Source organism: Thermobia domestica, chromosome 2 (genome assembly GCF_964235325.1).
Source record: "Thermobia domestica chromosome 2, izTheDome1.hap1.1, whole genome shotgun sequence".
In the NCBI taxonomy this organism is placed as follows: domain Eukaryota; kingdom Metazoa; phylum Arthropoda; class Insecta; order Zygentoma; family Lepismatidae; genus Thermobia; species Thermobia domestica.
In genome coordinates this window covers 201129381-201153334 of record NC_137455.1, presented here as the reverse complement: position 1 = coordinate 201153334, position 23954 = coordinate 201129381, and the positions used below count along the sequence as shown (strand labels likewise).

At 37.1% G+C, this 23954-nt stretch overlaps 1 protein-coding gene across 4 annotated transcripts in view; it reads right to left on the bottom strand.

The window, feature by feature from the left end:
* The window catches only part of LOC145678355 (uncharacterized), a 231622-nt gene that overhangs the window by 26265 nt on the left and 181403 nt on the right, over positions 1-23954 (bottom strand). For 2 of the 4 annotated variants that reach the window (XM_081748409.1, XM_081748410.1), the window contains one exon: positions 10517-11766. In XM_081748409.1, coding sequence (XP_081604535.1) covers positions 10517-11766 — 1250 coding nt within the window. Of the gene's footprint in view, positions 1-10516; positions 11767-17270; positions 17518-23954 lie in introns of those variants that run through there. The other 2 variants (XM_081748412.1, XM_081748411.1) reach the window with 2 other exon arrangements.

The following is a 23954-nucleotide window of genomic DNA, read 5'->3' as shown; positions in this document are numbered from 1 at the left end:
CAAAGAACAAATAGACGATCACAGGAGTATCTACAAAATGGAGTCATTTTAGGTGGATAGAGGAGAAAAAATCATTTAATCCAGTTACCAACATATAAAAAATAAAAATAAATAATTATAATTGACTCAAGAAAAACATATGCTCGTACCTGGAGTTGAGTTGATTTTGAGTTTAACGTCCCGTTCAGCAGCGAGGCTATATGAGACGTGGACCTACTGATTAACGTGGAATCCGAACCACATGAGCTCCCGCCGGGAATCGAACCCGGGTCTCCCACGCCAAAGGCGCGTACGCTAACCGCTTAGCCACGGAGGAGCTCTGCTCGTACCTGGAGAAGGGGGGTGAATGTTGAAAATCAAAGTAATTATAATTGACTCAAGAAAAACACATGCTCGTACCTGGAGAAGGAGGGTGAATGTTGAAAATCAAAATAATTATAATTGACTCAAGAGAAACACATGCTCGTACCTGGAGAAGGGGGTGAATTTTGAAAATCAAAATAATTATAATTGAAGTGAAATGAAATTTTGAGTTTTACGTCCCACGGTTATGCCGGTTAGGCTAAAGGAGACGGTAATAATGAGTAATGAATGAAATGGTAGAATGAAGAAAGTGGGAGGAAACGGGAGAACCCCGAGAAAACCCACGCACAAGGTGTTTGTCCACCACAAAGTTCACTTGGCGGGAGAAGGGTTTGAACCCGAGACCCCTAGCACCAGAGGTGAACGCTCTACCACTGAGCCACCGCGGCCCCCTTATATAATTATAATTGACTCAAGAAAAGAACATGCTCGTACCTGGAGAAGGGGGGGGGAGGTGAATGTTGAAAATCAAAATAATTATAATTGACTCAAGAAAAAACACATGCTCGTACCTGGAGAAGGGAGTGAATGTTGAAAATCAAAATAATTATAATTGACTCAAGAAAAAACACATGCTCGTACCAGGAGAAGGGGGGTGAATGTTGAAAATCAAAGTAATTATAATTGACTCAAGAAAAACACATGCTCGTATCTGGAGAAGGGGGGTGAATGTTGAAAATCAAAATAATTATAATTGACTCAAGAAAAACACATGCTCGTACCTGGAGAAGGGAGTGAATGTTGAAAATCAAAATAATTATAATTGACTCAAGAAAAAACACATGCTCGTACCAGGAGAAGGGGGGTGAATGTTGAAAATCAAAGTAATTATAATTGACTCAAGAAAAACACATGCTCGTACCTGGAGAAGGGGGGTGAATGTTGAAAATCAAAATAATTATAATTGACTCAAGAAAAACACATGCTCGTACCTGGAGAAGGGGGGTGAATGTTGAAAATCAAAATAATTATAATTGACTCAAGAAAAACACATGCTCGTACCTGGAGAAGGGGGGTGAATGTTGAAAATCAAAATAATTATAATTGACTCAAGAAAAAACACATGCTCGTACCTGGAGAAGGGGGGTGAATGTTGAAAATCAAAGTAATTATAATTGACTCAAGAAAAACACATGCTCGTACCTGGAGAAGGGGGGTGAATGTTGAAAATCAAAATAATTATAATTGACTCAAGAAAAACACATGCTCGTACCTGGAGAAGGGGGGTGAATGTTGAAAATCAGAATAATTATAATTGACTCAAGAAAAACATATGCTCGTACCTGGAGAAGGGGGGTGAATGTTGAAAATCAAAATAATTATAATTGACTCAAGAAAAACACATGCTCGTACCTGCAGAAGGGGGGTGAATGTTGAAAATCAAAACCACTGAGTAAGTTTGAAGTGATTCTCGTTGTTTTCGGGGGTGGGAGAAGGCCTGACTGTAGGAGATTTTGCTGGTGTATCATCGACCACGGTTGCATAACTATCTCTGATTTATTGGTATGTGAATAAAATAAGGAAGGAATTCCTTCGTACTTTATTTTTATATATCTCTCTTATATTGTGAAAATGCCCTTGGGTGGGAAATTAATGAAATGAAACTTTTAATTTTTATGCCTCATTGACTTCTTAGCTAAAAGAGACGGATGATTGATTAAAGTGGTGGAATGACAATGTGGGAAAAAACCGGAAAATCCACGAACATGATGCTGTCCACCTCAAATTCACATTGCTTGAAATTGAACCAGGTGCCTCTCACACCAGAGCGCTCTACCACTGAGCCACCTTGCCCTCTCGGCTGTAAAGTTATTATTTAATTTATTGGTCTTGTGGAATAAATCTTATTCTGAGAGATGTGCTTAAAGATATGACAATGAAGAGAAGGGAGAAAAGGCAGATAATAACTCATAGGTGCTTTTTTTAAGAACACCATTAATAAGTCAAGACGACGAGATTCTCTATATACAAACTTAAGTTGTGACAAGTAACTTGTCAACAATAGCAAATACTGATGATGACTGAATAGGTCTATTTCCATTTTCGCAATGAAAACAGTAGGGTGTCAGGATTTTTTGAAAGTTCTCGTCACTTGTTCTGATGTACAATGATACAGAAACTGGTGTATAGTTGACTCTACACATCAAAAATTTTGATGAAGTGATACTAAGTACACATTTCATTTTCTGCTTTAGTTTTTTATTATTATTTTCTTTGCACTCTTCCCAAATTAGCACCGTTCCTGCACCGCTGCTAATATATAAACCAAATAAGTACTGTAATTACTGCCGTCCGGATGGTTATCATCACTTTGCTTCACTGCTCTGAACTAGATCTGAGGCCATCGCCTCATATACATCGTCTTCCCTTACTGGATGAGAAGACCAAATTCGATTCTCTTAAATATGCTAATTGAACTTCAGAGGACCGTATGTTTGTCTTGTGTATCCATGTAATGGAAGAACAAAGGGGAAGAAAAGAGCGAAAGAGCCACACATCGTAATGACAAAAGAAAGTGATGATGAAAAGAACACAAAACGCTTGTCAGATGAACCGTCTTCTGCCTGATTGAAACAGGAAACGAGTATGGCATTTTGGACCTCTCTTTTCAGACTTCTTTTTCATCTTTTGAGTCCATTGTAAAGACACCGCTTTTGTCCCCATCTTTTGAACGATGTATGCATTCACATACATACACTACCCATACGCTCAGTATTAAATTATCCCAGTGTTGCTAACCTATAGGAGTTCAAATATTCAGATACGTGAGTTTTATATAAATCTTTCTATACCCACGATCGTCGCATGGTCGTTGTCAGGCTCATATCCAGGGGGGTCTAGGGGGGCCGGGCCCCCCTAAATTTTTGCGAGCCCCCTTAAATTTTCACGGTAGGCTTGCAAATGAACTATAATATGGTGATGAACTATAATATTTTTGGATCGGGCCCCCCCTAACTTAAGCCGGGCCCCCCTACATTTTTGGGCTGGCTACCGATCTGGTCGTTGGGTATATTTATAATGATAATATGATACGTACTTTTCCTGTTCTTACAACTTTGATCTCGTTTCTTTAGGACCTCTATATAAAATAGGAGCTTATAATCACCCATATACGAAATAATGTCTAAAAAATCATTTAACAAGCGGTTCTATGATTAGAATTATTATTTAACAATGGATTCTGTGATCAGTATAGTATGTTGAGTTAGTGTTAATCTAATCACTATATGATTATATTGTTATTATTTATTCCAATGATACCAATAATACTGACTAGGATTACTTGTATAGCATCTTTACATTGATGTTTTGAATATTGATTCTCAAAAATAGTACTGTACTAGAGAATTAACTTTATTTCCTTAAGTACTAGATCTAGAGGAGAAAAGACAATTTTAACAATCACTTCCAGGGAGTTTTAACAACCAGTTCGGGCGAACCGACTGAATGAAAACCATTACAGATCCGTAACAAACTATATTTTAGAGTAGATTTATAGTTTTTAAAATATATTCTGCACCCCTAGATTCTGTCTGCTAACACTCTACAAGAAAAAGTAATACAGTACAAAATATTTAATTATTTTGCAGCCCTTTGGACTGAGCTTACAGATCCTAGTTTGAGATCACTGATTAAATCAAGTTTGTCCCTGATGACCCAGAATAGAGTTAATTTTTATATCAGTTAGAGATGTTTGCTGTGCCTATATCAAGCATACCCATATACTGTAGTTACATAGAAACGTGCTATCCTAAGACACGTGAAATATAACTGAACTCCCTCTCTTTAGAAAATTAAGAAAGATCTAAGTTGTAAGAAACGTTCGTGTCGGGTAATAGTTTAAATTAATTGGCAAATGCTTTGATAAAGAAGTTTCAATGATTGGATTGGATTGATTATCTTGTTAGCAGCGAGACAATACAGGATGAGACCTACAGTATAAGAGTGATCTGAACCACTGTAATGCGCCCTGCGATATCCGTCGGTAATCGAACCCGGGAACAGCACTAGATCAGCGACTAAAAGCTTCAGTTGGTAATTGGTTTCTCCAGACTTGTGAGCAAGCATGTTTATCACACTATTACGCGAGTTACTGTCTATTGGTCAGCAAAAGTAAGAAATAATAGGCACGGACGTAGCTTACGTTGTCAGCTATTTGGAAAATTTACGCGAAAAATCTGTTGATTGTGAATGAAATATCTTTTAAAAATTTAACGAACTTCCCTTGAATAATACAGTAAAATGTATGTATATAAGGAATATATATACCTTCTCCCATGCTAGGCTCGCAGTACCAATGTAACAGGCGCCGCACCAATTAAACTCAGAACGCAAACACAGTTCAAAAACAGCAAAAAGAAGAGTATCAGTAATACATAATAATCAATGCTACAAAATGAGATGTCGCGGAAACTGTGCGAAAATGTTGAGAAGCGCGGAAATCATAACGTACCACAAAAAGGCAGCAAGCGTTTCAAGCATCACCCATGTGGAAACAAGAAAGTAAATTGCTTCGTGTTGTGAATTTATTCGCGTAAGTTTTCGCACCTTGATGAGTCAGGAAGTAAATTTCCTCGTACAACCACATACGCTCTAAAAGTCAGTCATATAGTGTAAAATGAAAATTTTCGCCAATATTTTTGCTGGCTTTCCTAAACAAACGGTTTCCACTAGAATTTAACATTAATAGAGTGACTATTTAATGGAGACTTCAGTATCGAGGCTATATGCCCCCGTCACGAAGAGTTAATATCAAGTTTATATCAGAAATATGTCACTAAATTATTAATTTTTAAATAATATAATTCCAAATATGTACTGTAGTTGACAACGTAACCTAATTAGTGTAGAAGTTACAACTCAATAGACTTATTGTTAAGGGAAGTGAGTAATGGCGATCTGCTGCCCAACACAACAGAATGGGTCTTTTTTTTTTTTTTGCACGTAATAATATCCAAAAAAATCTCCTGGTACACGAATTTCAACTAGATGGATTGTGTGCTAACATCGCCCGGGGCAAGAATTCGCCTTTGCGTCTCCTGACCAACCAAACTAAAACGCTCTCCCAAATATGTGCTTAATTTTGCACCCTCCCAATCCGACGTCCGGGGCACAAGCCCCGTTTGCCCCCGTAATTACGTCACTGTGTGCTAAGGGGACTGACTCGTGAGTAATATCAATTAGCTGCGTAATATAATTAAATGTGGTTTCCTCTTACTGCGCCCAATAATATTCATATACTTTAATAAGATTTTTGGGACTTTTTCTTTTTCTAAAATACAATCATGCCAGTTTATGCCAGATGTATCATTTCATAATTATCCATATAGAAGGAAAAATAGATAGTGCATGTTGAAAAATGTTTTAAAATTGTTTTGCGATTTAGATAACTATGCTATAGTTGGCAATTCTGAACTGTCATCGTACTGGAATAGTTTACTCGTAGATTATTTAATAAAGGAAAGACAAGAAAAGAAAAAGAAAAAATGGAAGAAAGAGCAAGCTAGGAAAGAGGATGGGAAATGAATCACTTTCTCTCTCTCTCTTTCTCTCTCTGGCGTCTTCAAGGTCGTTTTCAAGAGATTCATTACTCTCCTCCCTCCCACACATTAAGATCATTGAAATGTCAAGTGAAAAATAGGCCCCGTGTAGTTGTTGATGACAGGACTCTCATTCACAGTGTCTACAAGAGTAATCTAATACCATTTAGGTGATTCATGCGAAGGGGGAGTTCTCAAAGACCTAACGTTCCTCCATCTATAGATGGCACTGACTATTCAAGGGGTAAATGTGTATTGTGAGTAACAGAGGTTTTGCTAGCTTAGGTACTGATTTATGCAAATTAAGATTCCAGAAAACTTTTGAAATAAACAGGGAAGATAAAGGGAATAAATGTTTTTACCACTTGCGTTTTTCTCACAAAAGATCTCATAGAATTAAGCTCTCCCTAGAAGTATCAAATGGTCTAATGAAAAATCTAAAGAAAAATACAGCAGTTTCTTATGAAGATACGTATATAGAAGGAGGCAGTAGCATACGTTTCTAACTACCCCCCTCATTCGATAAGATTATGAAAAAATAAACATTTACTATATTAAGATAGTATAGAAAAATCCTGAAACGATATGAACTTGGGAGTTCGATCCTCCCTTGGTTAAATCAGGGGCGTCATTTCAGACTTTGCTTGGGGGTGAGGGGGGGGGGCAAGAGCACCACCGACATAAGAATTTCATGTTTTGTACTAGTATATTAGTAGGCATCGACTAAAGTATATGCACTTCTCAAACTCTTGAGGGGGCAATTGCCCCCTCCTGCCCTCCCTAAATAACGCCCCTGGGTTAAATACTGTTTACACGCCACTGTAGGATGATAATTTCGATCTTACAAAATCATTATTATTACACCTCAACACTTAGTAATCTGCATTCCAACCTATCTGGGTAATAAAATGATTAAAATTGAAGAAAAATATTTCATCCAGAATACTTGAGATTATCTAGAACTAAATATAATTCTGAACCTAGGATTTAGTAAAAAAAAAAATCTATTATGCTTCTATCAATATTCTATTAAGGTTGGTTTAAATGGATAAGTTTTGCCGATAGGTGTCACTACTGTCTTCGTATCTCCCTCATGTATGTTTTATCTTTCACGAAAATTCGCGATTTCTCTCACAAATTTCAAGCTACCGACTTCAAATTTTTAGAGAAGAAACTTCATAACGTATCGAAGGCAACAATCCGTGCCGATTTTTTTATTTAGCATTTTCTTCATTGTTGAAATGGCTTAATTGTTGAAACTGAATATCCAAATCTTTAACAATATACTGTTTCAACAATGAAGAAATTCCTAAATAAAAAATCGGCACGGATTGTTGCCTTCGATAGGTTATGAAGTTAATTCTCTAAAAATATGAAGTCGGTAGTATGAAATTTGTAAGAGATATCGTGAATTTTCGTGAAAGGTTAAAAAAAAAAACATGAGATATGAAGACCGTAGTGACATCTACCGGCGAAACTTGTCTCTTTAAGCCAACCTTAAGGGAAAAAGAGGAGAAATGTTTGCGTTTACTGCTGTGTACGAACATGAGCGCCAAAAGCCCAATATTTTCAGTGTCCATACATAACAGTTTTACTCATTTCTCATGTGCACCTTCATGAAGGTTTATTATTTTAAGCTGTAGAAGACTGCTTTAGACGATCTTGTTGTGAACTCGCAGGAATACTGCAATATTGTTAGAAACCTCAAAGAAAAATTGAATAGGATAAGGGGTATAAATAAATACTTGAAGGTAAAAATAACAGAATTGAAAAGAAGAGTGCTGTGTGAACTACAATGTTCGGCGAGGGAGAGAACAGAACAAGGTGATTGGTATTCGGTACCTTGGTAATATTTGTTAATGCAAATCTGAAATGTAAAACGGAAAACAAAAGCCCACACGTATGGCGAAATAAGACTTTAGGTGGGAAGGGGGACCTTAGTTTGAATGTTGTTGTATGTTGCGTACTCACCCAAACACACTTATAAAAAATTTCGTGTAAAGCATAACACTTTAAGAAGCACAGAAGAGATATAAATTGATTCAAGACTTTCGAAATATGAGTATGGAGTAGTGCTATCAAATTCGAGTAATGGATTCTTCAAATATACGTTATTTGGATAACGAATAATTATTCTAATAACGAATAAGTATTCAGATATTCAAATAAAAGCATAAAAATTTTTCGACTAGAACAGCATTTATACGCTAAAAATCGAAATTACTGTGAAATGAAAAATTAATAAAGATGTGTTGAAGAAAGTAGGGAGAGTGGTAAATACTGGAATTATCTTTAAAAAGCGAAAAAGAAACTTGCCAGAACACTGTTTAAAAAGAAGCTGTATTCTCGTGCGTGAACAAGGACGCTCGCACTACTTTTCGAATGGGGGAAGGAGGAGATGGACACAACCACAGTCGCGAATGCACACACCTTGATGCATGCATGCACATAATCATTCATGTAAAACGAAAAATATTTACGCATATTGCACAAGCTTATTAACTGCAGTAAATATACTGTAGTATAGTAGAGTATATAAATGAAATTAAATCTTTGTTTAACGTCTTCACAGTATTTAATATAAATACAGGGTGTTAAAAATGTGTAACAGTATTTTGGGAACAGATTCCTCATATCAAAATAATAAAAAAAAAAAAGTTCGTATGAACCTGTACTCAAAAGTGGATAGTTTCGGAGTTATATAATGTCACTGGATAGTTTCGGAAACAAGTGAACTTTAAAAGTTTATAGCTCCACTACTACTGGACCTATCATAGACGGGTCAAGACATCACTGAGGAACTAATATGTGAACTATCCATATTTAAGAATGCTCCAGTACTTGCACACCAATTTTTAGAGAGGTAGGTGGAGAGTGATCAAGTACTCCCAAACTGCCTTTCTAAAAATGATTGTGCAACTACCGGAAGTTCTGAAAGATGGATATTTGGATAGTTCACATACTAGTTCCTCAGTGATGTCTTGACCCCACTATGATCGGTCCTATAGTAGTGGAACTATAAGACCTTTAAAGTTAGTTTTTTCACGTTTTCGGCACCGAATAGCTATGAAAGTATGCACTTTCGACCACAGGCCCATATAAACTTTTTTCTTATTTTGTTGTGAGGAATTTATTCCCACAATATTGTGACAAATTTTTATAATACCCTGTGCATTAAATACTATAGTGTGTGAGTGATCATATCTAATATGCTTTGACGTCTATTTCGAAGAACAGAACCCCCTTCCAAAATCCATGGATGGGCAATTGTCCTCCCTTGCCCTCTGCAGGCGGCCATGGGCTTGGAAATAATAAAAGATACGGTGGAGTAAAAATATTAGAAGTTTAAAAAGAAAACTCATATTTATGAGCGATATTAAAAAGAATAACACTACAAAGATGTGAGTGAAATATGGTAGTGGATAGAAATTTTGTTTAGCGAAAAATGATTCTGTTAGTGATGAAAGATAGAAATAATACTTATAAGCGTGGTGATAATGCATAGTCGTCGGGAAAAGTGGCCACTTGCCTATATTCACTATTTTGCCAATAACGTTTTAATGCAGACCGAGAATATACTTTAATAATATACTTTAATAACATGATCTCGAAGTCGTAGGAAATTGCACTCAATTCGGCTCACACTCACACCGAAGTTATTACGATAAGCAGGTACTCTTCCTGCTGAAGTTACAGTACTTTCATACTTGAAAAATACACGAAAAGAGGAAGAAAACCATCTTGATGATATGACTAAGATTTGCATACGTCCCGTACTTTATGGGATTATTCCTTATTACGAGGTTGTGTTCCAGCGTCCGGATAAAATTCTTCGGAACGCAGAATTGTTCCGTAATTTGTAGATTTGTGTTTAACGTACTCATTCTTAAATTTAAAACTTGTAAGTTCAAGAAACCAATAGCTATCGTCATAAAAATGTCATACCAATTGGCAATGCAGTTGTACTGCGAGAATAGTGTCACTAGCGGACATAGTAATAACTTACCGATATGACACTGATCAGCTATGAATCGACATTCGTTTTATTATGTCATGTACTGAAATAAATGTATGTTTTCACGGAAAATCTAAGGATAAAATCCCTTTATGCCATGTATCTGTGATGGAAAAGTGTCCAGTATTATTCAAGTCGGAAGCTTTTTTTTTTTTTTTAAATACTAACCCTAAGTATGACTCATAATGGTATTTCAATTAATGTGCACTAGTCGTCAACACGACCTCTATGCTAAAAATTGAATTGGGGTGAAATGAGTGAACTAATGACAAGTTTAGTGAAGGTGATGTGAATTATCGAGAAAACTCGAATACACACGAATTTTCAAATACAAAGGGCAATGAAAGTTCATCTTTCTATCAATGAACACTTCTCCTTGTTCAATTATTTTAATCGGAAACTATACTTTCTGATCTTCCTTAATTATTTCGATAGGAATGTCTAAACAAAAAAGTAGAAGACAGTGTTACATGCCATTGCCTTTACGTGCAATTGCGGAACAACGGCATATCACTAAAACAAAAGGAGTGGTTGATAGAAGGAAGAGACATAATAGGAGAGACTTAACTACAACTTAAGAAGCTAATGAAGTACATACCGCCTCGTCTTCTGAGATGCGTGACGTCATATCCTGTCTTTGTGATGACGCGTGAGACAAACCATGAATTTCATCCTTCCCACGGTGCCTTGTGCTACGTTGACGTTCCACATGATCAGATTCATTGAACGCTGGATGCGACTGGCATCGCTCCCCAATACTTCGCCTCATGATGGACTCACGTTGCTGCAACTGTTGCTCCCGACATTCACCAGCGATGTCTTCGGGTACTGCATCCTCCACATGCCTCGTATGAAGAAGAGACGGTGGTCCTGAGCTATTCTGTAATTCATTATCGTCATCGTTATAGTTATTAGAATAATCTTTCCACTCGCAATCGTCGTGAGCAGTGGCGTATCCATTCATTCTTGAGGTATCCACAAGAGACCATCTTCTGGAGCGACTAGCACGAACACCACTACCACCAGACGGAAACCCATTTGGTGTGCTAGACAATCGTTTGTCTTTAACCTTTTCATTAGTACACCCAAGATCGGAATGCGAACTAGTATTTGTTTCTGTACAATAACCCGAATCCCAAATTCCCGTTGAAGACCCGTCAGCATAGAAAGTGCCAGAACCCAACTCGCCGTCCATTTGTTGATAGTGGCCATCATTGGAGCTGCTACTACTACGCTTATCTTCCTCTTCTTTGTTAGCACATCCATTAATAAATTTGTCGGTTGCCAACGAAAATCTGCGAAGACTATTACTTCCTTTGGAGGAAGACGAAGATAGTTTTCGCGGAGCGTCCTCTATGCGTATTGGAGGAAGAGATGCCGTAAGATCTTCGCGTATACAATCGTCTTCATTGGTCGTCAGTGGAGACGGCACATAGAAAACCGGTTCGTGAACGGATAAACTTCTCTTTTTACGCCTCCCTAAATTAAACTGTTGTAGTTTATTCCGTAAAAGATGCATATCTGCAAAGAGTCCACTACCGAACCTTGAAGATGTGGTCGAAGACGTTGTGGATACCGTATCCGGATCACGACCATTCATTTCTTCCTCAACACCACTACTAGCACGACTGCTGTTTTGCAAAGTGTTATTCAACTGTGTTACTGGTGGCATATCTCTGAAGAAGTCGTCCGTTGAGGCAGAAACTCGTGGAGGAACAGCTGACTCTCCGGACTGCAATAGTTGTTGCTGCTGGTGAGCACTTAGAGTGTGAGTGCTCGAGAAGGAAGCGCAACGTCGGCGAAGCTTTCTCCATCTTTGAGATAGGGTTTTGTTCCACACCGCCAAATCTGAAAAAGAAGAAAAAACAGATTAATTAAAAAAAACATGGAAATATGCAAGTTTCCTTTCGAAGTACAATTATGCGGATTTTTAGTAAATAAAAAGCAACAGCGTAAAGAACAATAATATTCAAATACAATTTCCGCTTATTTTTATACGAAAAAAAAATACTCAGTATTCACTTTGTATTAGGAATCAACTTTATATTGCGATAATATCGCTAAACATGTAAAATTATCCACATGAGAAACCAAAAAAACCAAACTCCATTCCAACCGAGACAAGAACATTTGTAAACCTTAGTTACTTCCACATAAACACACAATGAAACCTTTCTTTATTACTTTAAACTAGTGTTTCTGTTTGAAACATTATATCTTCATTGTCTCGTTATTATACATAAGAGGAAAACACGAGTTATGAATTTACAGAAAGACGTAAATTATTATTGTTGACACGGTGTTAAGTATTTACGGAATGATCTTTCTCACCCACTGATTTATATGAGGAAATATTTTTTTTTTATAATCTTTGAAATAAATTGGAATTTTAATAACGCTATTTTACTGATCTTTTTTCAAATCTAGTTAAAATGTTCCTCGGTTCTTAATAATGAATGTGCATTATATATACAAATTTAATAATAGTAAAATAAAGTTGATTATGAAAATTACAGTATATATAACAAAATTTATTTTTTTATGAAGTAAGGAACATTAAATAGGTTTAAGGAAGTCAATAAAATTAAAATTTTGAAATTCCAGCTCGCTTCAAAGGAAAGAGAAAAATAATTCACCATATTAATCAATGGGTTATTAAATAAAAATTTAAGCAGGCATTTAATACAATTAATTAACATCATTTCATTATAATATAGCTAATAATGTTTTATTTATTTTATTTAGTTTATTATTATTAACTTATAAGTGGAGACGCTTAAGAATAAAATTAATAATAATAATAATAATAATAATAATAATAATAATAATAATAATAATAATAATAATAATAATAATAATAATAATAATAATAATAAACATATTTTTGAGCTCTCTATCGTCCATAATGAAAAAAATTTGCCCATGATCCAAATTAAAACGTGAGAGGATGCATTGGGACCAGTTCTTAACTCCCTTCAACAAGATATTAAAAATTAACATTTAGCATATTAAGATATGTATACAAAGATCAGCTGTATCCTGAAATGATATGAGCTTGGGTGCTTGTAAATTCCACAAGAAATTCTATGTAACTCTATGTATTCTACTGATTAAGACACAATTTGCTACAGAACGTGTCCTCCACAAGACTGAGATGTAATCGCAATTTATGTTAGCTTTGGGCTGAGGACGCGAAACAAAGCGACACTGATTTGTTTATATAATTTTGGAGATACACGTTTAGGTAAGTATGTTTCATCATCCAAGTAAAATATATCCAGATTGTGGAGGGGCTACGTAAACTTTTGGGTCTCAGGTCTCTAGATGCCAGGATCGGTACCATGGCAAAATCCCCTCCTCCAGAAGAATGCCTGGAAGAAACACTAATGAAAGGTTATCCTCGATACCACTTGGTATAACTTAGGTCCCGCAACAAATTATAACGTGCAGAAATGTTGAATATAATCTATCACCGTATAACCTACATTAGCTACAACTTCTGTTGAAACTTTCCGTATTTTTCCCCGTGAAAAATAAAGGGTCCTCTGCAATGATTCCGGTCAGGCCGAGGTCACCCACGGGTGATCAAGAGACATGCTCCACAGCTCCACATGTTCTTGACTTAGAATGAGGATATATATTCGTTGTTAGATCACGTCTTAGCCGCTTTTACCCTCTAGGTTTTGCTATAAAGGTAACCAAAAACGTTCTGTCGCTTTTTGCGGAGGCCTGTGTTCCGTTGGCCCTCACACCGTGAGTTGAATGCGAGGGGGAATAGGCAAAAGGCAGTTGTTGGTGAGTATACCCAACATACTACCTGGTTGTGGCAGTTCAATTACACCGTGAACATGCGTAAAGACAGAGTGAACATGGGACCTCCACAGAGCGTCACAAGGGAGTGTATGCTATACGACTTCAAACTGGAGTCAAACGCCACTGCGGGGGGCGGAAGATATGCCAGGTCTTTGGTGAGGGTGTCGTGACTACGCGGACAGTGCAGCGGTACTTTAACAAGTTTAAAGACAGTGACGAAACACTCGAACACGCACCACGTGCCGGAAGATCAACACATGTACAAAATGAAGATCTTCAGGCAGCAATTGAGGCGAACAGTGGCCAGACATGTGAGGAACTGGGACTACAATTCTGTGTCAGTGGAGAAGCCATTCGGAACCACCTCCATCAACTTGGGAAGCAGTACAGCTTGGGTTGATGTGTCCCACATGATTTGACTCCGGGCCAAAAGGCAACGCGAGCAGACACCTGTGTTTCTTTGCTGTCTCGACTGAGGTAGGAGCCATTTCTGGACAGGGTGTTGACATGTGATGGGATATGGCTCCTGTACGATGCTCCACGGCGCTGTCATCATTGGTTAGCATCCATGAACCAGTCGAAACCAGCACTGCACCAGAAGATGGTCCTCCTATGTTTTAGGTGGACAGCTCGCGACATCGTGCATCGGGAACTGCTATCAGCTGGTCAGAGCATCAATGCAACTGCGCACTGTCAGCAGTTGAGCCGTGTTCAAGAAAACACTGAAAACTCTGGAGCCAGCACTTCTGCTCGCAAAGGGGCCCTTCTGTTACAGGACAACGCTAAGCCTAACGTGGCTAGAATGACCCGGGACACCATTCTTCGTCTTGGATGGGAAATATTATTGCATCCGCCATACTTCCCGGACATTGCACCGTCCAATTATCACCTGTTCCATTCCTTGCACAATCACCTTACAGGAAGCTAGTTTAAATCCTTAGTAGAGGTGCAAAATGCAGTTGATACTTTCTTCGCTTCACGGCGCACCAAGTTCTATCGCCATGGAATCCAAGGCCTTCCAGAATGTTGGCAGAAAGTCGTCGATGCTGATGAGAACTATTTTTTATCTTCCAGATACGTCTTACGTGACATATCGATATTCGAAGGTGGGGGTGAAAAGCGACAAAACTTTCTTGGCTACCTTTATAAGACTAGGTGTTGAATCCTGAGGGAACAAGAGTAGAAGAAATTATTTCCAATCCCATCGGGGATCAAACATCAATCACCCGGAGCTCCCTTGCAACTATTTAGTTAGCGTACTGGCCTTCGGTGCGGGAGATCAGGTTCGATTCCAGTGGATTCGTGATTCGGATCCCAAATTAAGCTGCAAGTCCACGTCTCATATAGCCTCGATGCTGAAAGGGAAGCTAAACTCAAATACAAATACCAACGAGTCGTCCGGTTGGTAGGTTGATGCTTTATTGACTGGGTCACTGTGGCTCACGTTTATATCAATTAGAAACTTTTTTATTTTATTTTATTTATTTATTTATTTATTTTTTGCGACGAAATGCCATAAGAAACCAATCGTTATGCAACTTGTGACATACGGCTTAGAAGAACAGTACGAGATACTTCCCAGTGCCCTTCTTCGAGAGTAGTAACAACTAACTTACGCCCGTGAATATCAAGCGATTGGAAGCACTACACCACGTTTATATTGATAACGCCTCTGCTATCTAAAATGTGATTTACAATATTAATACCTCTTGGAAAACACATGGGTGGTGTGGTATTTCCCAGAAGGAAACTTAAGCTTTTAACGACATATTTCATCACACGTTAAAGATCTAATTGAACTGACAAAAATTGATCTAAAGATAGATTGAGACGAGAAATTTGACAGGAGGAGGAAATCTTTTTCTATATACTGTATACAGAGCTAGATTTAGGTTTGATGGGGCTCTAAGCTACTGAAGATAATGGGGCCCTTTATATGTCCAGATGAACGTGGGACCCTATATACAGAAATGAAGAAACCAGTTATATTTAAGAAACCAAACTAGCAGAAGGGGCCCCATTACTTACATCATAGGGGCCTACACAAACGAAGCACTGTTGCTGTATGTAGATGTTACTTTGTTGTTTTTCTTATATTTTGGTAATGTACATTGTTTTCCCTCTGAAATTTTGAGGCCCCCAAGAGTATGGGGCCCTAAGCTATAGCTTGTTTAGCTTATACGCAAATGCAGCAATGACTGTATACATGTACTGTTTTATTTGTTATACAATACACCATTATTACCTTTTCTTTTTGCATTTTAAAAAATAATATTTCTTGCCCTAGTTACTTCTGTTACACGCGAAGACCATATCATGAAAAGAACATTAGGGATTTTCATATTTCTGAAATGTCTCTACATCATACAGGGTGGCCCAAAAGTAGGTATACAGTACTGTACTGCATTTTATATCGTTTCATATTGTTGTCTATCAGGTATACTTAGTTTCTTTATTATTTAGTCTTAATGTGTTTTTACTTACATCTTAAGCTCGGAATAGCCGAAGCAAATAAACTCATAGATTAGAATGTTATACTTGATCAATGGAGAGGTGTATACCTACTTTTGGGCCACCACGTATTTAATCAAACGAAAAAAAAAAATAAATCTGCAAAATATAATTTCACTAAGCCGGAGACAGTTTTTATTTAAAATAGGAGACTAATGAGTGTATATTTATAAAGTAGAAAATGCTGTTTAAAAAGTTCTATATATTCAAAAATTAATATATATATATATATAAACAAATAGTAGAGATGCACTATATTATTGGAATAGGTTAATTAAACTTTTCTCTTGCATTTTATTGAAAATATCACTGAAAGTAATTACTTCTATTTAAGACTTAATTTTGGGAGCATTTAAAAGAAGCGTCGCGAAAATAATGAAAATGAAAACGTGGTTAAATTGATTTTATCAGTAATGCGGAAACTCGCTAACCACTAAGTCAGCGGGGAGGTTGAGGCGAATGTTAGTACTGAAAAAAATTTTGGTAATCCAAATTGAGCGCGATCGAACATAGGTCCCACCCGGGGGATCTCTAGCTCCGAGGGAAAATCACCTCCCCCTGGGCTATCATATGAAATATCACTGTCAATAATCTTCGCAGATAATGAAAGCTAGAGCAGAACAAAATTTTGAAGTATACGAAATGTCTAATAATGTATACGAAAATCATTATATTTAGATATATTGTATATACATAAAGTACACATGTTGAATGCATAATTCAGTTGAAATAAGCAAAAATATACCATACAAAATGATATGACTATTATACTAATTCCAACTAAATATACATATATACTTCTAATCTTACTTCTTTTATATTGCTCAACCACGTGGGCTGCTGACAGTGCTATAAACAGTGAGACTCGAGACTTGTTTCTTACATATCTAATATCTTTCGTGATTTATCGTTTGGCATGTAAACGTTGGGGAAAATACGTCGTCATGGTGAGTTGTTTCCTGGAAGACCTAGATTCTTGGAAAATCCTTTTATCACAACCACTGATCACACGGTATCACAACACTTACCGTCAAAGAAAAAGAATATTCAGAGAGAATCACATGAACACTAAGATACTCTAGCAAGCACTAACCCCAAGCACCAACCAATCACTAATGTAGTATATCCAACTTATGTGAAATCAATTACATACTGGCTACAGTCACGTATGTTGATCACAGCAAGGTCATTTCAATGTTCGCACCGCCCAATTCCGTTCCATTGCGAAGGGTTCACTGAAGAACAGGTGTGAGCTATTCTCTTGTGATGTCATCCAGAACGCCAGGTGACATTCAATGTGGCCAAAGAACAATACTATGCAAAACACAAAGGATACACACAATGCTCGTACAAAGAGCAAAAGTGACTCAGTAACAACTCTGACACTTTCCTTATTGAAGAATCTGAGGTTCAAATCCGGAAGGGCGTCAATTCTCTTTCGGAATTTTTCAGTTCTTTCACATAAAATTGCAGCGACATCTTAACTATACTTGTTATATTTACCAGAAAGTAAATGCTCTCATGGTAATCATCATCTAGTAATATATCACCACTCACAGATTACTCAACCCAAACTTCCTACTACGTCCTACAAACAGTACACAGTATTATAACGAGATTAGTCTGGGATATCTTCTTCATTTTCCTTGTTGAAACTTCTCGTTAATATCCTGCATTCAGAACCGTATTTATTTATTTTTGCCGCCTGGGCCATTAAAAATGTGACCCATGCACCCCTGAGTCCAAGGAAATGTTGCGTCCTCCTCATACTTGTTCGTATTCAGTTGTGTGTAAGCTAAAACAACACAAAAACCGACAAAATACACAGTATTATATAGTTTTACGCCGGCAGCCAATAAGTTCCATTTCTTTCTAGCACCAATAGCATCTTAAAGAGAAAACTAGGTAGCGCGGTGATACCAATATTGTTATTAGTATAGATCCTAACTTCTCTTTTTTCCACTTACTATACTACAATCTCGACTTTTTTTAATATGTCGCCCCTGAAAATTTGTGCTCAGGCCCCTGTGGATGGTGCGTAAACATGGGTCTCCATGCAATTACCATTATGTTTCTTCAGGAACATACTAGGTGGTATAGTGCATACTAAACACCATTATCGGACTCGAAGGTCCTGTGTTGCGCTATGTGCGTGGGTATCGGAAATGCTTTTTTTTTTATCTCATTATCTGATATTTCAATAACATTTGTTGTTTCCGTTTATATTAGATTTTTCTACTTGCACACATGCCATGAGGATAATTGTTAAACTGTGTTGATTCTTTCTACAGAATAGCTAAGAACTCTCAATAATGCACAATTATAGCTTCAGAATGTAGAGGAAATACTTTGACAAACATTGAAAAGATGATTAAGTGAACAAATGAAGAAAAAATCTTGAATAGATTGAGGACGTCCATGAAGTCTGTACTTACTTCAGAACCTTTGAAATGATTAAAACCCAATATAAACTAAGACTGTTTTAACACGTAAAAAAATCACCCAGCCATCCCCGGAAGTTAAAGACAGTTAAATTCAAATTTCCTAAGAGCTCCATCGATTCCCGGTGCAAATTCATGTAAGCTCTAGGTTAACGTTGCACATAGCTTCGATGCTGAATGAATAATTAAACTACAAACCAACTAACAAATTAAAATTTTTAAATAACGTAGCAAATATGAGGGGGTTAATTTGGATAAGGGCATAACTAGCAATTCTTAAATTTTTCAGGAGAAAAGAAAAACAAACGCCCTTATCAAATTAATCAACGTATTCACACAATATTTTTGGAGACAGGCGTTCGCTACGGAGCAGAGATGTTACCTTAACATCACCTAGACATGCGGACATGCTCAAACTTGCAGAAAATATGTATATCTCATTTTACCGGAAATAGGTCTATACGCTCTTATCCAAATTACCCCCTTCATATTATTTGATAGGTATTAATGAAATAGACATTCTTGGCACTATCCAGGGAGCACAGTTGCTCAGTGGTACAGAGCGCTCACCTCTGATGTGAAAGATCCCTGGTTCGATCCCAGGCCAAGTGAGTTTGTGGTAGACAACATAGTGTCGAGCGTTTTTATCCTTTCCTCCTACATTTTAATTCTACAAATTCTTTCGTAATCGGGGGGACGCGGTGGCTCAGTGGTAGAGCGTTCACCTCTGGTGCTTGGGGTCCCGGGTTCGATCCCAGCCCCCGCCAAGTGAACTTTGTGGTGGATAAACACCGTGCTCGTGGTTTTTCTCGGGGTTCTCCCGTTTCCTCCCACTTTCTTCATTCCACCATTTCACTCATCTCTCATTATCACCGTCTCCTTTAGCCTAACCGGCATAACCGTGGGACGTAAAACTCAAAGATTTCATTTCATTTTTCTTTCGTAATCTTCCACCTTCATTAATCAACCGTCTCCTTTAGCTTACATAGCATATTAGAAAATACTAGTTTATACTACAAAATAAAATTGAAATCTGATTCTCTAGATAACCCATAGTTTGCTATAATGTCTTTTTTCCAGATGAAAAACAGTCTCGTGGGGTAAAACATGCCTATTTCTTTTCATTTGATTCTATCCTTCACTTTTATAGGAAATTAAAATAAAATTTTGAGATTCTGGGAGTAAGTACAGAATTTATAAATACCTTATGTCTTTGTGAGAACGAGTTTTTTCAAACTCATGTTAATGCACCATTTTTTTCCATTAAGAGTACAAGAAATAGTCTGTCGGCTCGTGTATTCCATGACAACCTTATATAGATTATTGTGATGCAGTGGTAAATAGTATGTTACTTTTGTTAGAACAACAAGTTGAAAATACAAAATCGTCCAAAATGTTTTTAACAGCACTTTTGATATTAGTCTTTCAGACATCAACAAATATCGAAAATACAGTATATATATATATATATATATATATATATATATATATATATATATATATATATATATATATATATATATATATATATATATATATATATATATATAGGGCCTATGGAAACTGAAAAATGGAAATCTTTGGATGGTACATAGAACCAGGTGTTTCCGCTTCCAGAAGAAAATAAAATAAAAGTTGAGGCCTGTTGCACAAATTGTTCTAGTGAATGAGCTACCGAATGTAGTATGTACACGCACATGCAAGCACAGACGAGCCTCCGGCATAACTTTTCCCACGTTCGTGAAAGAAATTTTATATTCAGTAACTGGCCACCTGGAACACTGCTAAAGAAGGAAGTTCGCCGCCAATTTACGTGTTAAACAATGAATCTAACAAGATATATAAAGTCTGTGATTGGATGATGGTATCCCAACCCCATGAACCGTATTACTACTACTAAAATAAACTTCTAAGATAGAACTAACAACTGCAGTGTGATTACGAGAAAGTCCATTAACAATTGGCACCTTTATTCTTTGTAGGAAACATTTAATTAGTTCGCCTCTGGAAAACAAAAGAACACATTATCAATTTTAAATTCTAACTTACATACAGTCCCCTTACGTACTGTCCGATGTCAACTACACATACTAACATATTGTACACGGCCTCATCCGTATTATATCATTTTCACGTTTATATATTGAGTTGACATAGGATCATAAATTGACACCTGAAATATATGCAGGACAAATTATATTTTTAAGGTGGGGTGCATAACTTAGGATCTATACGATACAATGAAAAATTCAGACACAAAGTGTAAAATGCGTTAGAATTGCGAAGAAAAAAGACGTACAAACCCTCTGATTATTTGCAACCGGATTCAAACCTGAAATTTCGTGTCCTATCTTACATTTGCCAATATTAACGGTGTGTGTTGGCAAGGTATTAAAATACATAAAGACTATGTTATTTAGGACACGTTATGATCATTAATGTTTGAAGTAGTTAGATGTATGTGATATTAAAACTTTTGTAGTTGTGGTACAGATCTAGTGGTCCGTTGATATGCATTTATACAGGGTGATTTTTATAGGGTTTACAACTTCAATCAGTTATAATTCTTTATTAGGACTACATACAGACTTGGTTTATATGCCATTATACTGCAAAACACTTCAAGTTTAACTCACGTAGTAATTTGTTGCGGAGTTGACCATACGCAGGGTCACTGGTCAGTCGTTGACAATGGACTCTTTCACTGATGCGGAAAGAACTAAGTGCGTGTTTTAGTTTGAAGAAACGAAGTCAGCAACGAGTGTACAGCGTATGTTTCGCACACAATACGGCAAGGAACCACCCAGCAGGCCAAAAGTGTACAAATGGCACCAGGCATTTGTTGAAACATGTTGTTCCGTAACGTAAGGGAATTTCTTGACCAGCGTTTCTCAGATAAGTGGATAGGTCGGGGTGGATCAATTGCCTGGCCGCCACGGTCTCCAGATTACACACCACTTGACTTCTTTCTGTGGGAGTTTGTGAAAGATAAGCTCCCTACCCCTCCCCTACCTGATAATGTTAATGAACTGAAATATCGCATCACAACAGCCATCGCGGACGTTACCCCCGAAATGCTGGCTACTGTTTGGCAGGAAATCGAATTTCGTTGAGATGTGTCCAGGATGACCACAGGTACACATATTGAGCCATAATGGATGTCACAAAAAACTTTAAGTGTTTTGCAGTATAATGGCATATAAACCAAGTCTGTATGTGGTTCCAATAAAGAATTATAACTGATTGAAGTTGTAAACCCTATAAAGAATCACCCTGTATAATTGCGACAGGGAGAAATAGCCTCGATGTTGATGTCCCCATTAAACCTCAATCAATAATATATATACAAGGTGCGATCACAAAGTTTCAAGACTGAGTTTTATCTGAGTAGGGGCGCACGCGCAGACCCGTTCTACCGACAGGATGTAGTAGAGGGGGTATTAGCTAAGCGCCGCACAAGCGTCTGTTGTCTCTGAGACGCGAGAATGAGTAGATCGCTAGTGGCGTGCGTGTCAGTAACCCCCGTGGGTGGAAAATGCAGTGACATTTGGAGCAGCGTTATGCTGTCAAGTTCTGTGCGAAACTGAATAAAACAGCTACAGAGATTTTTCGTATGATTTAGGAAGCCTACAAAGAAGACGCCATGTCACGTGCAATGCTTTGCATATAGCACAAGAGGTTCAAAGAGGACCACGAGGACGTTGAAGGCGATGACCGCTCTGGGAGACCTGCAATAAGCTTAACTGAGGAAAATATGTTAAAAGTGCGTGAACTCTTAAACATTGATCATCGTCTTAGTGTTAGATTAATTGCCAATGAACTGGGATTGGGTCCGACTACTGTGTTCAAGTTAGTGACATAAGATTTGAAGATGAGAAAAGTGAAGTTTTGACGCAGTTCAACGTGGCAACACTGCCGCATCCAGCCTACAGCCCCGACCAAACTCCCAGCAAGTGTTTTGTTTCCCCGAATCAAGAAAGACCTGAAAGGGGAGCGATTCGGCACGATTCCAGCGGTCCAGGCGGCTTCGACGATGTCCCTTCACAGCCTAGTGTGCGAACACTGTCAGGGAGCCTATGAGCAATCGAAAACTCGCTGGCAGCGGTAGATTGATGCCCAAGAGTCATATTTTGAAGACTTTTAGTTCGTTGTACAAAAATGTGTAATGCATTTGTTATTTTGAGACCAGTCTTGAAACTTTGTGAATGCACCCTGTATTCATATAATCAAGTAAATTATCGTTACTAATGTTTCAAAATGCAGAGAGTTGTGTAATTAATTTGTAATAATAATTAAAGTAATAAAAATTCGCTGTGCCCTTACATTATGCGAAATGTGTTAGGTGTAGTTGTTTTATAGAAGCAACAGTTATTTATGTCGTCCATCGTACAATTATTCAAATATTACTCTTTTATTTATCCTAATCTACTTTTATTTGGGGGAGGACGATTCTTGAATATATTTTGGATTTAAAAAACTATTTAATAGCATTAAAAACTAAAATATAGAATATAAAACAGGGAGAAATAAAAATCGAGAATACCGCAGTTTCATAGCGAACTTCAACATTATCAGCAAAGGATCATTACCACCTCCAGGAAGAGAGATTTTCAAGAACACACTATCCAATATAAATATGCATGGAGAATAACTTTTAACTATCCATCTATTAAAATGCTACAATAAAAGTTAAAAACGCCTGAGCTCAACCTATAACTTTGGCTATCAAATCTTTCATTTGCGGTTATATGTGATTTCACGTTTAACAGAGACAAACATTTTAAGTATGTGTATTTTAAATAAATTAGTTAAATACATCTTTTTCATAAAGTTTATGTTTTAACATTATTATTCAAAGCCTTTGTATTTTAATAAGCCTTCTCCAAAATCAATGCAAATGAACTGCGCTGCCATCTTTGGAGTTCTTTTAGACTACATGTTTGTTGACGTTTATGTTTGTGGCCAATCCTTTCGACAATGAGATCTCGGAAACTACAGGCTCTAGAAAAATGACGTTTTCACTGATCGATTACAAATTTTCCGTAGATTGTCCAGTTCTAATTGAGTATTAAAAAATAGACATGGCCATTATTTCTTTATTACAATGTTACGAGTACACTGGAAGTGTTGAAGTAAAAAAAAAAAAAAAAACTTGCCTATATATCATATGCTACGCATAATGCATTCCAACACCACGTGGTTGTATATAGGGGTTGAATATATATCAGGTGTTTGTTTCACGGCCAAATAATAATGAAAAAGGAAGGATAA